The sequence below is a fragment of the Pipistrellus hanaki genome (genome assembly GCF_964339955.1).
Source record: "Pipistrellus hanaki genome assembly, chromosome: 4".
Taxonomy (NCBI): domain Eukaryota; kingdom Metazoa; phylum Chordata; class Mammalia; order Chiroptera; family Vespertilionidae; genus Pipistrellus; species Pipistrellus hanaki.
The window spans coordinates 95,007,216-95,019,766 of record NC_140506.1 but is presented as its reverse complement, the minus strand read 5'-3'; the positions used below and the strand labels follow the sequence as shown (position 1 = coordinate 95,019,766).

Below are 12,551 nucleotides of genomic sequence, written 5' to 3'. Positions count from 1 at the left end.
CAATGATGGGTGGGGAAAGGGCAGAGGGTTGGGTGCGAACCTGGTGAAGGGGAGCAATGGAGCAGGGGGGGTGGAGAGGAACATTTGTAATAATATGAACAATAAAGTTTCATTAAAAAGAAATAAAGTGCACAGTGAAACCCCCCCCCAAAAAAAACAAAACAAAACAAAAATAAAACAAACCAACAAAGTAGTCCCACAAAGCGGCCGCACACTGGCTGGTCATTCTCATACCAACTCAGACAAAAGAGGTCTCTTGCCAAACAGTGACGTTAGTTACAGAGGATAATGGCGCACCTGCGCAGTGCGTACAGTACAACTGCTGCCATTACCTTTGTACATCCATGTAGCAAATTAGCCTAAAACACCTGGCGTAGTCTAGTCACGAACCCACTCACAAATACAAATGTAGCAATAAATATCACGATAGTAATTCATGGTGAGCCGAGGCCGGTTTGGCTCAATGGATAGAGCATCACTTGGGGACTGAAAGGTCCCGGGTTCGATGCCGGTCAAGGGCATGTACCTTGGTTGCGGGCATATCCCCAGTAGGGAGTGTGCAAGAGGCAGCTGATCTATGACTCTCTCACATCGATGTTTCTAACTCTCTATCTCTCTTCCTTCCTCTCTGTACAAAATCAATAAAATATTTTTTAAAAAAGTAATTCATGGTGAGATATATCAATATCAACATGGTTTAGATATACATACAGCTATCAATGTTGATATAGGTATAGATATGATAAAGCTACAGACAGTGACAGCAAATGTTGGCATCATTATAGATATTGATATTGACAGTTATAAAGACAGTTATACATGAAAATAGACATGGACATGTAAGTATACATATCCCCATGTTTAGCCTTCTTAACGTATCAATGCAGAAGCTGGACGCTGTGGTGTCTGCTCAGCATCTTATCCCTGTTCCTTCTCATTGGACGCTAGTTCCAAAGCTCAAGCAGCCAGGTTTTTGAAGCCTGATTGTTCAATGAGTTTCCCCAGAGAGAGTGTTTGTTAGCAGAAACCCCCAGACCTGGATTATTCACCTGAGGTGAGTCTGTGTTCACATGCTTTACACAGGATGTCATCCAGTCACTACTCCAGGTGTTGCTAATATTTCCATGTTTTAGAGGGAGGTTAAGAAAATTGCCCAAAGCTGTGTAGGTGAGGAGTGAGGGGCTGGCATTTGAACATGTGCAGCTTGGCTCCTCAGGGCACGCTCTCAGCTCCCACAGCCCTCCCACAGTCCTCTCACATGATGAAGATTAAATCAGAATTTCAAACACATTTACAGACGATAGTGCCAAAGTCATTCATTTGCTGTTTGATTAAGAGAGAGGTATTGGATAGCTAGGTCTGCTATTACAAAGAGACACGGCCTGGGGGGCTTAAACCTCAGGAAGTCACTTCTCACAGCTCAGGAGGCAAGAAGTCTGAGATCAATGTGTCAGCAGGGGGGTCTCTTCTTGGGCTTAGCTATGGGCTTGAAGTTGTCCATCTTCATGTTCACACGGCATTCTCCTTCTGTGTCTGTGTCCTGATCTCTTCTTATAAGAACAGTTATATCCGATTAGGGTCTACCTAGTGACTCATTTTAAGTTAATTACCTCTTTAAAGGGTATTCCTTCAGCCTTCGCTGGTGTGCTCAGTGGTTACAGTGTTAGAAAGAGTGCCTTTACCCACTTTGGTAACAAGCAGAAACAGAAACACACACACACACACACACACACACACACACACACACACACACATTTGAGAAAGGGATTGTGGGCAGATCAGCCTGGATTAAAAAATTGTAAGGAATGTTTGTTCAACCCTGGACCAATGAACTTTGGACAGCAGCTGGGATCATCTAAGAATGTAACAGCTCCCATGAGAATGCACAGTTGGGCTCGGCAGGAAGAGAGGTGTTAGAGCCCGGCTAGCATGGAGAACAGGACTTTCAAATGGTGAGTTTCCCACAAAGGGGCTGGTCCCATGGATGCCAACCTGAGCTTAACTCCCAGGGGGTGAGAGATAAGGAGAAGACCCTGAGGAAGGTGTACCAACCCCATCTAGCAGCTATGATCCCTCTTTGCCTGTGGTTCCTGAGCTGGGAAGAGAAATTCTAAATCCTAAGGCACTAAGTTGTGCCTCCAAATACTGGTCAGCTGAAACCAAACTCCAGCCATGAACCAGAAATGTGCCTTGTCTTGTGGAGGAAAGCCCTGTTCCACTGCGGACCTAGCAGCCATCTCTTCCCGAAGCAGGTGGTGACTGAGAAGTGCGTGCCTGCCTCCTGAGGACTGCTCCACCATGCAGTGGCTGATGAGGCTCCGGGTCCTTTGGGGCACCCACAAATCCTGCCACGCCTTCCAGCCTGCCCCTTGGCACTTGCGCTCCCAGTCTGTATCAGCAACTGGCGCCCCGCGATGGAATGACCATGACACACCTGAGAAATTTAACTTTGCAAGTGATGTCGTGGACTACTGGACTCAAATGGAGAAGGTGAGGAGAAACCTGTGAAGGAGGGTGGGGATAGGCATGATCTCTCTGGCTTATCTTGTTCCTCGGAGGCTGATGGCACAGACCCAATACAGTGTCATGGGAAAAGTATATATTATGGGGTTCAATTCTCAATTCTCATGTTGGCCACTTCTGCACTTCTCTGAGCCTCATTGGTTTTATCTGTGAAATGGGGACAATCTCCCTTAAGAAACATGACAGCAGGTAAAATCATCTGGCACAGTCAGATAATTGGCACCAAATGCAAAGTTCTAACTACAAGGTCAGCAACTTGTTGTTCATCTGAATTCTGACCTTCCACTAAGGGTGAGCCTCACTGGAATTCATCTCATCAAACTTTGGCTCAACTTCAGGCTGCACAGAGGGAAGGACAGGCCCCCTGCTGGTGCACATGCGCACTGACAGGTAGAGCTCAGTCAGGAGTCCTCCTGTGAGGAGAGGAAGTCCAGCTTCAGGCCTGGCTACCAAAGACAACGGGGGTTTGAATTGGGGTCTGTGCAGAGAAACCAGTCCCTCAGCCTCTAGAATTTACAGGTCTCTTCAGAAAACAGCAAGTGCTTGAAACGGAAAGGGGAGCAGTGATGTGTACCCCAGGGGGTGGGGTGGACCATGGGTGGTGTTCCAGCTACTAAGTCCCAGCTGATGATGAACACAGTGTGAAAAGTTACCCAACATTATCTTTGTAGAAAGAGAGAATTCACTGGCAATTCAGCCAGAGAGTTGATGGAAATTTTGTTTCCAATGAATTTAACATATGCATTCACGTGCTAGTGTTCAAGGCCTATATGCCTTTCATGGGGCTTCTTCCTCCTTTCTTTTTCCTTTCTCTGAATTTTCATACTAACTCCCAGGAAAATAGAGTCTTGGTTATGAAGAACATTTTTTTATATGCTATGTCAAGCACTTTGCTTTTAATGTTCAAATTAGATGGACAGTTTTATGATCCCCATTTCCTAGATGAGAAAACTGAGGTTCTAAGAGTTTTAAATAACCTACAGAAATTAGTTACCTAAGTAGAGGAGCAGAATTTGGGTCTAGGCTTTCTAATTCTAAAATCCATTTATTAACCTGTTCCCATGATTGGATGATGCCAAAACATCTCTTGATTTGGTGAAGACCTTTGGGACCGTGAGATGGCCTGGAGAGGGAGGAGGTAGAGAGGAGAGAATGAGCAATCACTTTTTATTGCATTTATCTTCATAAAATTCTAATTCATTAGTTCACACATCCACCCAGGGAGATAACCACCAAGTAAATAGGGTTCCCCCATGAAATACTGTTCTTTTTTTGTGTGTGTGTGTGTGTGTGTGTTTGTTTTTGTTTTTAATCTCTAAAGAGAACAGAGATTCTCAGGCAGCACAATTCAGGATCAGATGGGACAGAACATCGTTTGAAAAATTACATTTATCATTATAAAAATTTTTCATTTTTGAAAAATAAATGTTTTTTTTCTGTTTTTTTTTATTATTAAATTATTATCTGTGTACATATTTTAACATTGCCCCCCCCCATACATACCCTCCCTCCCCAGAGTTTTGTGTCCATTGGTTGTACTTATATGCATGTATACAAGTCCTTTGGTTGATCTCTTATCTCCCACAGATCTCCCTACTCTCCCCGCTGTAATTTTACAGTCTACTTGTTGCTTTACTGTCTCTATATCTATCTTTTGGTTTGTCAGTTTATAATGTTTTTTAATATCAATAAATGAGTGAGGCCATGTGGTATTTCTCTTTCATTGACAGGCTTATTTCACTCAGCATGATGTTCTCTAGTTCTATCCAGGTTGCTGCAAATGATGAGAATTCCTTCTTTTTTATGGCAGCATAGTATTCCATTGTGTAGATGTACCATAGTTTTTGGATCCAATCATCTGCTGACGGGCACCTAGGCTGTTTCCAGATTCTAGCTATTGTAGACTGTGCTGCTATGAACATAGGGGTGCATATATCCTTTCTGATTGGTGTTTCTAGTTTCTTGGGATATATTCCTAGGAGTGGGATTACTGGGTCAAATGGGAGTTCCATTTTCAGTTTTTTGAGGAAACTCCACACTGTTCTCCACAGTGGTTGCACCAGTCTGCATTCCCACCAGCAGTGCACGAGGGTTCCTTTTTCTCCACAACCTCGCCAACACTTGTCGTTTGTTGATTTGTTGATGTTGGCCATTCTGACAGGTGTGAGATGGTACTGCATTGTTGTTTTGATTTGCATCTCTCGGATAATTAGTGACTGTGAGCATGTTTTCATGTGCCTTTTGGCCTTCCTTCTGTCTTCTTTTGAAAATATTTTATTTAGGTCTATTGCCCAGTTTTTAATTGGATCATTCATCTTCCTTTTATTTAGTTGTATAAGCTGTTTGTAGATGTTGGAGATTAAACCTTTATCAGTGGTTACATTTGCAAATATGTTCTCCCACAACGTGGGCTTTCTTGTTGTTTTGTTGATGGTTTCTTTTGCTGTAAAAAAGCTTTTTATTTTGATGTAGTCCCATTTGTTTATTTTGAAATACTGTTCTTGTTGGGTTTTACATCATTGTTATCAGTCACTGTCAAGTCATCCATATCTCCCAATTTTCACACGCACACCTCATTCCATACATTTTCATTCTCATAATAATTCTGACCTGTCTGTTTCACTTTTCCAATTGCCTTAACCATGATCAGTGTCTCTAGTGATGCGGGGTGTCTGACACAAAGAAGTTTCTCAACAAACATTTGTGAAGTAAATTAATTTTGAAACCTGCCTAACAATCTATAGATCTTGGTGCTGCTCCTATTAAAGACTGTGCAGAGGGCATGCCACTGGGGTCCACTTTACTTCCTGAACCTCCCTTTAAACAAATTTCCCTTAAGTTAGAAATCCAAAATTTTTATGTGCCCCCTTCTTTTTATTTTAAACACTGGAGGCTCTGTGCACAAAATTCATGCACTGATAGGGTTCTAGTGGCTGCTGCTGTCGCCCGTCGGGGCCTCCCTCCCTTGCCCAGGTTGGCCCCACCTCCTGGTTGAACTCTTTGAGGAACTCCCAGTTGAGAGGACAACTTGCATACTGTGCTTATATTATATAGAATTTTTTATTGATTTCAGAGAGGAAGGGTGAGGTAGAGAGAGATAGAACCATCAATAGTGAGGGAGAATCATTTATTGTTTGCTTCCTTTACACCCCAAACAGCAACCTGGATATGTGCTCTGACTGGAAATTGAACCGTGACCTCCTGGTTCATAGGTTGACACTCAACCACTGAGCTACAAGGGCTGAGCAATGTGTTCTCTTCTGAGTGTGTGTGTATGTGTGTGTGTGTGTGTGTGTGTGTGTGTGTTGGCAAAGAATTCATTATAAAACAAAAGGAAGTGCTTCATGGAACTGGCTAGGTAAGTCAGTTGGTGAGATTGTTGTCCTGGACTGCCAAGGTCTTGGATTTGATCCCTGATCAGGTCACATACAAGAATCAACCAATGAATGCATAAATAAGGAAAACACCAAAGTTGACCTCTCTCTCTCTCTCTCTCTCTCTCTCTCCCCCCCTCTTTCTAAACCAATCAATAAATAAAAAGTTTTTAAATACTGAAGCTAGCCTTTTATACAAGCAATAAACTCAAACATGTGGGAGTTTTGTTCATTTTATTGTGACTTGGATGCCTTTATTTATTCATTTATTTCTTAATCCTTATCCAAGAATTAATTTGATTTTTTTAAAGAAAGGGAAAAGGTGGAAGAGGTGGATGGATGGGGAAAAGAGCGAGAACATGGATTTGAGAGAGACATTTTCATTAGTGGCCTACTGCAGGTACCCTGACAGGGCCAGGTATGAACCTGCATCCAAGGTACATGCCCTTGTCTGGGAATTGAACTTGCCACCGTTTGGTCTGAGGGCCAATGCTCTAATCACTGAGCCAAACCGGCCAGAGCTTTATTTTTTCAATAATTATTAAAAATTTCCAATTACAATTGAAATACAATGTTATATTCATAAGTTAAATAGATGTCTAATCATTAGGTTGCACACCTGAAACTGAGGTCTAGACTATTCCTATCACCCCAAAAACCTTTCTTTTGTCCTATCTCAGCCAATCCCCTCCCACCCCCACCCTTAGCCCCAGGCAACCATTGACCTGCTCTTGCATCCTTTTATGTCTGGTTTCTTTTACTCAGTGTAATGTTTTTGTTCATAATTTTTATCTTTACCTTTTTCTTTATCTTCCTCTTATTAAAGATAAGCATTTAATATAATACTGGTTTGGTGGTGATGAACTCCTTTAGTTTTTTTTTTTTTAATCTGTGAAGCAATTTATCTGACCTTCAATTCTAAATGATAGCTTTGTTGGGTGGAGTAATGTTGGTTGTAGGTTCTTGCTATTCATCACTTGGAATATTTCTTGTCACTCCCTCCTGGCCTGCATAGTTTCTGTTGAGAAATCAGCTGACAGTCGTATGGGTATTCCCTTGTAGGTAACTAACTGTTTTTCTCTTGCTGCTTTCAAGATTCTCTCTTTGTCTTTTGCCCTTGGCATTTTAATTATGATGTGTCTTGGTGTGTTCCTCTTTGGATTCCTTTTGTTTGGGGTTCTCTGTGCTTCCTGGACTTGCAAGTCTATTTCTTTCACCAGGTGGGGTAAGTTTTCTGTCATTTTCTTCAAATAGGTTTTCAACATCCTGCTCTCTCTCTTCTTCTGGCACCCCCATAATTCTGATGTTGGTACACTTGAAGTTGTCCCAGAGGCTCCTTACACTATCTTCATATTTTTGGATCATTTTTTTTTCTTTTTCAGTTGGGTGTTTTTTGCTTCTTCGTATTTCAAGTCTTTGACTTGATTCTTGGGATCCTCTAATCTGCTGTTGGATCTCTGTATGTTATTCTTCATTTCAGTCATGTATGATTAATTTCTACTTGGTCCTTTTTCATATCCTTGCGGGGGGGTCTCACTAAATTTCTTGTAGGTTTATAGAAGATTCTTGATTAACCTTATAACCATGATTTTGAACTATATACCCAGTAGTTTGCTGGGTATATACCCATTTTTTTCATTTGTGACCTCTTTCTTTGTCTCTGCAGTTTGGCTGCTTCCCTGTGTTGATAGAGTGGCTTTGTGTGCTAGGTGTCCTATAGGGCCCAGTGGCTCAGCCTCCCCAATTACCTGAGGTGGACATGCTTGGTGCACAGCTTTGTGGGCTGTGTGCACTGTCTTGTTGTAATCTTGATTGTTGTTGGTATCATTGGGAAGAATTGACCTCTAGGCCAGTTGGCTGTAAGAACCAGTTGTGTCTATAATGGGAGAAATTCAGTGCTGGATACACCATGACTTATTTCAGTGGGGCTTTGGCGCTCACCCAGTCTAGCCCCTGACTGTGTCTCTTTTGGATGTGAAGTGCTGTAATCTGGATGGGATCACTCTGACCACTGGGTATACTGGATACAGTGGCAAAGTCAGCAACTGCCTGAGGCCACCCAGCAGGAGCTACAGAGAGATCTGCAGATTCTTCCTCTTTGGGGCTTGGAGGTGACAGATGAGGCCCACATGTGAAGCAATGTAAGCTGCTATGGAGCCTTGGGTCTTCTTTTGGAAACTCTGGAGCTCTCTGACCCAGCTGCAGTTTGTTAGGTTTTAGATTGCCATTCTTATGCAAAAGCCTCTGGGCACAGCTTGGATGAGGTTGTAAATTGGGTGGGGCAGGGTCTCAGGGAATCACCAGGGGGAGCAAACAGCAATGGCTGCCTATCAGCCCTGCCTGAAGAGGCTCCTGTGTTTCTGTGTCCTGTGGCACCATGAAGGAATAATGATTTCTGGAAGCACCTCTGAGAGAAAGCCGCCCTCGAGTTCCAGCCTGATGCCAGACAGTCCAGTTTCTGTATGAGTCCCCAGAGTCTCACCCAGAACTGGAGTTCAGAACAGTGGGGAGCATGTATCTCCCTCCTAATTGAAAATGACAACACTTAAGCAGTCACCAACTCCTTTCATGCAGGCCTCTATACCTCCACATTTCCACACCTCTGTACCTCCTACCGGACTCAATGCACTTTTCTCTTTCCTTCTCGTTATAGGTTTCCACTCAGCCAGCCTTTCTGTGGTTCTAGATAATATTCCTTTTGTCTTTTAGTAGTAGTGTTGATGTAGTTGAGTGCCACAGCAAGTCAAGGTGTTTACCTATGCCGCCATCTTCGTAATTTTATTGTCCCCACTTCGTAGATGAGAACGCTGGGGGACAAAGAGGATTGCACTGTCTGCATGAAACTAAGACATGTGGGCATGGAGCTTTAAGTCTTCAGTTGGAAACATGAAGCTATTCATAGTCTTATGTGACTTGGGAGGAGGTGGCTATAGTAGACCAGAAGAAGTTGGCTGGATCACAGCACACCCTAACTTTCGTTAATTCTTTAAATGATTTAAAATGGGGTTTTAGTTCCTGAACTATGTTCACACTGGAACGTGCCTATTGACAGTGGATTGGGGAAATAAGTGCCCTTTCCTTCTGAAGCAGGAAATAACACATGGTGTATGATCTTGACCAGGAAGGCAAAAGAGGCCCCAACCCAGCCCTGTGGTGGGTGAATAGCCAAGGAGACGAAGTGAAGTGGAGTTTCAGAGAGCTGACAGACTTCACCTGCCGTGCAGCCAATGTCTTCACACAGACCTGTGGCCTGCAGCAGGGAGACCATCTCGCCTTGATTCTGCCTCGAGTGCCTGAGTGGTGGCTGGTGACCATGGGCTGCATGCGAACAGGTCAGTGACTCAGAGACCCATAGAGACTTTAGGGATATCCTAGAGCCAACTGGTCCAGGAAAACCAGCTGCTTTCTCTTCCCCGACATTCTTTCTTCTTCACAGTATTTCTCTTTCTCAGACTCCCTCACATATTTTTACTCCTTATCCCTCACCCTCACATATGCTCAAATGCAACGTGTCTCTTTCTCTCTCTCTCTCTCTCTCTCTCTCTCTCTCTCTCTCTCTCTCTCTCTCTCTCTCTCTCTCTCTCTCTCTCTTTCTCTCTTTCTCTCACACACACACCCATGCGCACTCCCACACTTTCTCTTGCACAGCCTCAGACATTATTACTATTTTGAAATTCATAAATTGTTAACCTTTTGCCATATTGGAGCCTCCCACTGAGTTAGTCAAGAGTCAGTTTCAGACATTGTGACACCCGTAAATAGCATGAAAAAAACCATAAACCCTGGATCCCAGACATTTCCTTCACATCACCACAGCCCGCTTACCAAACAAGAAGTCTGACATTGGTACAATATATGGTACCTGATGGCTATCCACAGTCAACATTCCCCAATTGCCTTAATAATGTCTTTGACAGCCAGTTCTTTCTTTAAGTCCAAAATCCAATTGAGGATCATGCATTGGATTTAGTTGTCACGTCTTCTCCATCTCCTTTAACCTAGAAGTGTTCTCTAGCCTTTTCCTCATGGCAATGATATTTTGAAGTGTCTAAGCCAGTTGCTTTGCAGGCATTGCACCCAAATGTGTATTTCTGTCTCTTGCTTCATGATTATATTCATCTTAAAACATTGTAGCAGGAGTGCTGGGAGGACAGTGTTGTGTCTTTGTCGGCACATCACATGAGGGGTCTATGCAATTGCTTTGTCTTCCATCAGTGACATTGTATATCTCATTAGAAGGGTGGTAGTCAACTGTGTCAAGGCACTTTTTCGCTCCCTGACCAGTAATAATAACACTTATAAGACTAGTGACTATCCTGCTCCCCCACTATCTTTCACCCCATAGCTTGAGTCCACTGTTGATTCTTGACTGAGTTAAATATTATTAACATGAGGATTTTCTGTTTATATCACCCACTCTACATTCATTAGTTAACATTTTTCTGTATGATTTTCATATCCCTTTTTAAAAAATATACTTTATTGATTTTTTACAGAGAGAAAGGGAGAGAGATAGAGAGTTAGAAACATCGATGGGAGGGAAACATTGACCGGCTGCCTCCTGCATGCCTCCTACTGGGGATGTGCCCGCAACCAAGGTACATGCCTTTGACTGGAATTGAACCTGGGACCCTTCAGTCCGCAGGCAGACGCTCTATCCACTGAGCCAAACTAGACAGGGCTTAATTTCCCTTTTAATTGCTAATCTATCTATCTATCTATCTATCTATCTATCTATCTATCTATCTATCTATTATCATCATCTACCATCTATCTACATACCTGCCTATCTAGTTATACAATTTAGAATCAGAATGGAACTCATGGGTTTTTGAAAATCAGTTGAATCACATGTTCATGCTCTTGCTTACCTTGCTTACAAATTCTCTCTCTCTTTTTTACTCAGAAAATAGTCGATCAATCCATCTAGTTCTTGTGGAGTCACACGTTAATAGCAACAGCAGAGGAAACATAAAGAAGCCATGTACCTGTAGACCTTAGAGATGACCCATGAGAAACCAGTGACCTAAGCTCTCTGGGAACACATAACTACAGAGGAGTAGAAGCAGAGAAAGGGAATCCTAAGAATAGGCTTAACCCATCAAAGGCTTAGAGTCGGGCAGAAACCGGTTTGGCTCAGTCACAGGTTCGATTCTGGTCAAGGGCATGGACCTGGGTTGCGGGCACATCCCCAGTAGGGGGTGTGCAAGAAGCAGCTGATCCATGATTGTCTCTCATCGATGTTTCTAACTCTCTATTCCTCCCTCTTCTTCTCTGTAAAAAAATCAATAAAATATATTTAATATAAAAAAAAAGAAAAAAAAGAAAAAAAAAAGGCTTAGAGTCGGGAGTTGCCTATGTGAATGGCCATTTTGAAATAGAGAGCAGAGGTGTGGGAGAGAAAGGTGGAGTGTGGGCAGCGTCTTCAGTGTCAGAATGGGGAGCGTGGAGTTTTCTGGAGAGAGAACTTTGGTGTTAGTAAGAGAAGAGAAGGTGAACGTGGTGGACAGGCAGGCTAAATGGCCATCTCAGGAGTGATTAAGGAAAATTGAGTTTATTTAAGGAAAATGGGATGGGGGGTGGGATACCCAAAGGGAACGGCTACACAGCTCTGAGCCAAGGAGACGATGATGTGCTCAGGAGCAGGAGTTTCATCCTTATATGCTGTCACAGTGGGACTCTCTTGTCATCAGTGGGTTTGGGGGCTGAGATGGTGGATTTGGAATGGGAATGGAATGCAGGTGTGCCATCTGTGGTCTTCAGGACAGTTTCACTTCCTTATATGGTCTGATTCCTGGTGTCCAGCCAGCATTTCCTTGTGTTTGTTCTCCTTTGGTGGGAAACTTACAAATGGCTGTCAAGGATTTTATTGCCTTCTAGTTCTAACAGCAGTAAATGTGGGGAGAAAATCAATGCTCTGTGGAACTTACACTGATTATAATATGGAAGTTCCAGGGCAAGGCATCTGGTGGGGAGATTAGAATCCAATAGGTGCACACAAATAGTTGAACTAATTGTTGGCAACAGCAGATGGAAGGGAGGGGATGTAGGAAAGTTTAAAGGACAATGTGGTTAATTAGGACATGAGGGATGAAGGAAAGAAGGGATTCCCAGTGACACAAGGATGAGAGAAGGGGTGGAGGAGAAAATTGGGGCTGGGATGCAGTTATTCCTGATGTCAGAGACTCTGTCCTGGTCCCATGTAGACTCTTGCAAAGTAGGACCCACCTGTCTACTGGCTGCACCCATCTTGAGTAGAAAGGTTTTGGGCAAGTGTTTCAAATGTTATTGTGCATGGGATTCACTTTTAGGTCCTGTAAAAAGGTGGGTTCTGGTCCTCCCACCTTGGCTCAGTGGTTACACATTGACCTATGAAGCAGGAGGTCATGGTTCAATTCCCAGTTGTGGCACATGCCTGGGTTGCAGACTTGATCCCCAGTGTGGGATGTGCAGGAGGCAGCTAATCAATGATTCTCTCTCAATACTGATGTTTCTATCTCTCTCTCCCTCTCCCTTCCTCTCTAAAATCAATGAAAATGTATTTTAGACAAAATTTTAAAATGCAGATTCTGATTCAGTAGGTTTGGGTGTGGCATGGTGGTTCTGACACTTAGGGTCTTTGTGTAGCAAGGGATTTGATGCAGATCAGCTAGG

The 12,551-nt window shown here is 43.1% G+C and overlaps 1 protein-coding gene across 4 annotated transcripts in view; it reads left to right on the top strand.

Moving 5' to 3' along the window:
• Positions 1-1,757: 1,757 nt before the first annotated feature.
• LOC311622128 (acyl-coenzyme A synthetase ACSM1, mitochondrial-like) overlaps positions 1,758-12,551 on the top strand; it is a 93,715-nt gene continuing 82,921 nt past the window's right edge. The window contains exons 1-3 of one of the 4 annotated variants that reach the window (XM_084882943.1): positions 1,758-1,952; positions 2,250-2,490; positions 9,019-9,229. In XM_084882943.1, the coding sequence (XP_084739069.1) occupies positions 2,299-2,490; positions 9,019-9,229 (403 nt within the window). In that variant the 5' untranslated portion in view covers positions 1,758-1,952; positions 2,250-2,298. The remainder of the gene's footprint in view (positions 1,953-2,249; positions 2,491-9,018; positions 9,230-12,551) is intronic. The other 3 variants (XM_084882942.1, XM_084882944.1, XM_084882945.1) reach the window with 3 other exon arrangements.